The sequence below is a fragment of the Sprattus sprattus genome (genome assembly GCF_963457725.1).
Source record: "Sprattus sprattus genome assembly, chromosome: 5".
Classification (NCBI taxonomy): domain Eukaryota; kingdom Metazoa; phylum Chordata; class Actinopteri; order Clupeiformes; family Clupeidae; genus Sprattus; species Sprattus sprattus.
Genome location: NC_137924.1, coordinates 17,597,921 through 17,599,936, shown reverse-complemented (window position 1 = coordinate 17,599,936; position 2,016 = coordinate 17,597,921). Strand labels below are relative to the sequence as shown.

General features: G+C 52.2%; 1 protein-coding gene across 1 annotated transcript; it reads right to left on the bottom strand.

Annotated features, from left to right (window-relative positions):
* Positions 1-209: 209 nt before the first annotated feature.
* gpr18 (G protein-coupled receptor 18) lies at positions 210-1,205 on the bottom strand (the record flags this gene model as incomplete). Its single annotated transcript, XM_080839693.1, has 1 exon — positions 210-1,205. The coding sequence occupies one exon, from the start codon at positions 1,203-1,205 to the stop codon at positions 210-212; it is 996 nt and encodes a 331-aa protein (XP_080695819.1).
* Between the last annotated feature and the right edge of the window lie 811 nt (positions 1,206-2,016).

Here is a 2,016-nt window from a genome sequence, read left to right as displayed (position 1 = left end):
TGCTGGTAATGACGAAACTTGGCTCTGACTGGGTGATTTGTGTTTCGATGCCCATCCCCTCTACGGTCATCCATCCCATTCATCCCAAAGTGCCCAGCTCAGACCATTGTGTCTACATCTCTCTCAGCCCTCGGAACAATGAAGCTTGAGTCGGGCCGAGTCGTTTGTTTCTGGGCGCTCGTCCAGCCTGCGGACCCGGGACGCCCGGCTCAGATCATGGCGCTGGTGAGGTTACTGAGCGAGCGCACGCTGCTGGTGCGCACGCTCTTCCTCCGCACGCTGCGCAAGTAGTTCCGGTAGAGGACGACGCTAATGACGCGGTCCTGGAACTGTTTCGAGACGATGTAATAGAGGACGATGTCCAGCACGGTGCTCAGGCTCATCAGGAGCGTGGTGAAGGCGCCCCAGCTGCTGTAGGCCTCGCCGGTGCTGGGCGACAGCAGGAGGAAGACGAAGCAGACGTGGTAGGGCACGAAGCACACCAGCACCTGGATGATGAGCGTGACGATGATGCGGATGGACTTCTGCTTGACCTTGGGCTTGAGCTTGGACGTGCGTCCGTGCATGAGGTTGTCCACGATGACGGCGTAGCAGCCCACCATGATGCACATAGGCACGATGAAGAAGAAGATGAGCCGGGCAAAGTTGATGGGGTTGTCGCGGCGCAGGTGCACGATGTCGCGCATCTTCAGGCACGTGGTGAAGTTGCGCCCGGGGACGGCATCCGGGTCGTCGTCGATGAAGAGCAGCGGAGCCGTGCAGCCCAGCGTCATCACCCAGACGCAGGCGCACGACACCATCGCCTTGGGCGTGCTCTTCAGCTCTTTGCTGTGCCGCGGCTGCACGATAGCAATGTAGCGGTCGGCACTTATTAGCGCAAACACCCACAGGGCCATGCATGGGTAGAAGACGGTCAACGCGGCGCTGATCCGGCAGAACATGTCGCCGAACGGCCAGTAGTCCCACGAGTAGTAGACCATACGGAAGGGCAGGAGCAGGATGAAGAACAGATCCACCACGGCCACGTTGATCATGTGGATGGTGACCGAGGTTCTCTTCTTGGTTGTCAGGGCAAACACCCACAGGGCCGTGATGTTGACGGTGAAGCCGATGACGAAGAGGAAGCAGTAGAAGACCAGACCGGCTGTTCGGTACTCCGCCGGAGCCGGGTCCACGGACCTGCTGCTCGCCAAGGACACATTCATGGTGGCGTCGCCAATCTGTGAGAACACCAAAAAGAAGTGTCAAATGTGTGGACAACCGATGAGGAAGTTGGATTTTGAAATCTGGGAAAGTACAGCCTCTATGGCCTATGGTTTGCCAAATAAGCCTCTGTGGAGAAAGGAGAAGTGTCTGTGGTTTGGCTGAGCAGTGATCTGATGGCTCTTTATTGTAATGTGTACAATAATAAGGAGATGCCCAGTGATCTGATGGCTCTTTACCGTAATGTGTACATTAATAAGGAGATGTCCAGTGATCTGATGGCTTTTTACCATAATGCATACATTAATAAGGAGATGCCCAGCTGTGGCGTCTAATTTAGCACTGAATGAGAAACAAAACTGTGGGTATTTCACATTCTGATGAACGACTTTGGACTCGTTCCAAGGCAACAAAATTATGTCTTTGGTCCATTTGGATACAGAGGGGAGTGTCAAACGGCACAGAGAGCTGAAAAGGTTAAGTCATCAAACCATGTTTCAACAAGAAAAAAGAGCTCTGAGTGAAAGTGGAAGCGGTACATGAATTTGCAAATAAAAAGGAAGAGAGCCACGCAGAAGAAGAAGTGAGAGGAGGTGAAGATGTTTTTGATCTCACGAGAGGAAGCTCTGAGACCACTTACAATAAACAGCACCAACACTCCCCCTCCCCCCCCCACACACACACACTCCCCTTTTAAGTGTAAAAGTAATGAAATACTAATGAAATACTTCATATAATTCTTTACTTTTACTTTGAAACTCAGAAGTTCATAGTTAATAAAGGAAACGATGAAGCTTCTAAACCCAACACATG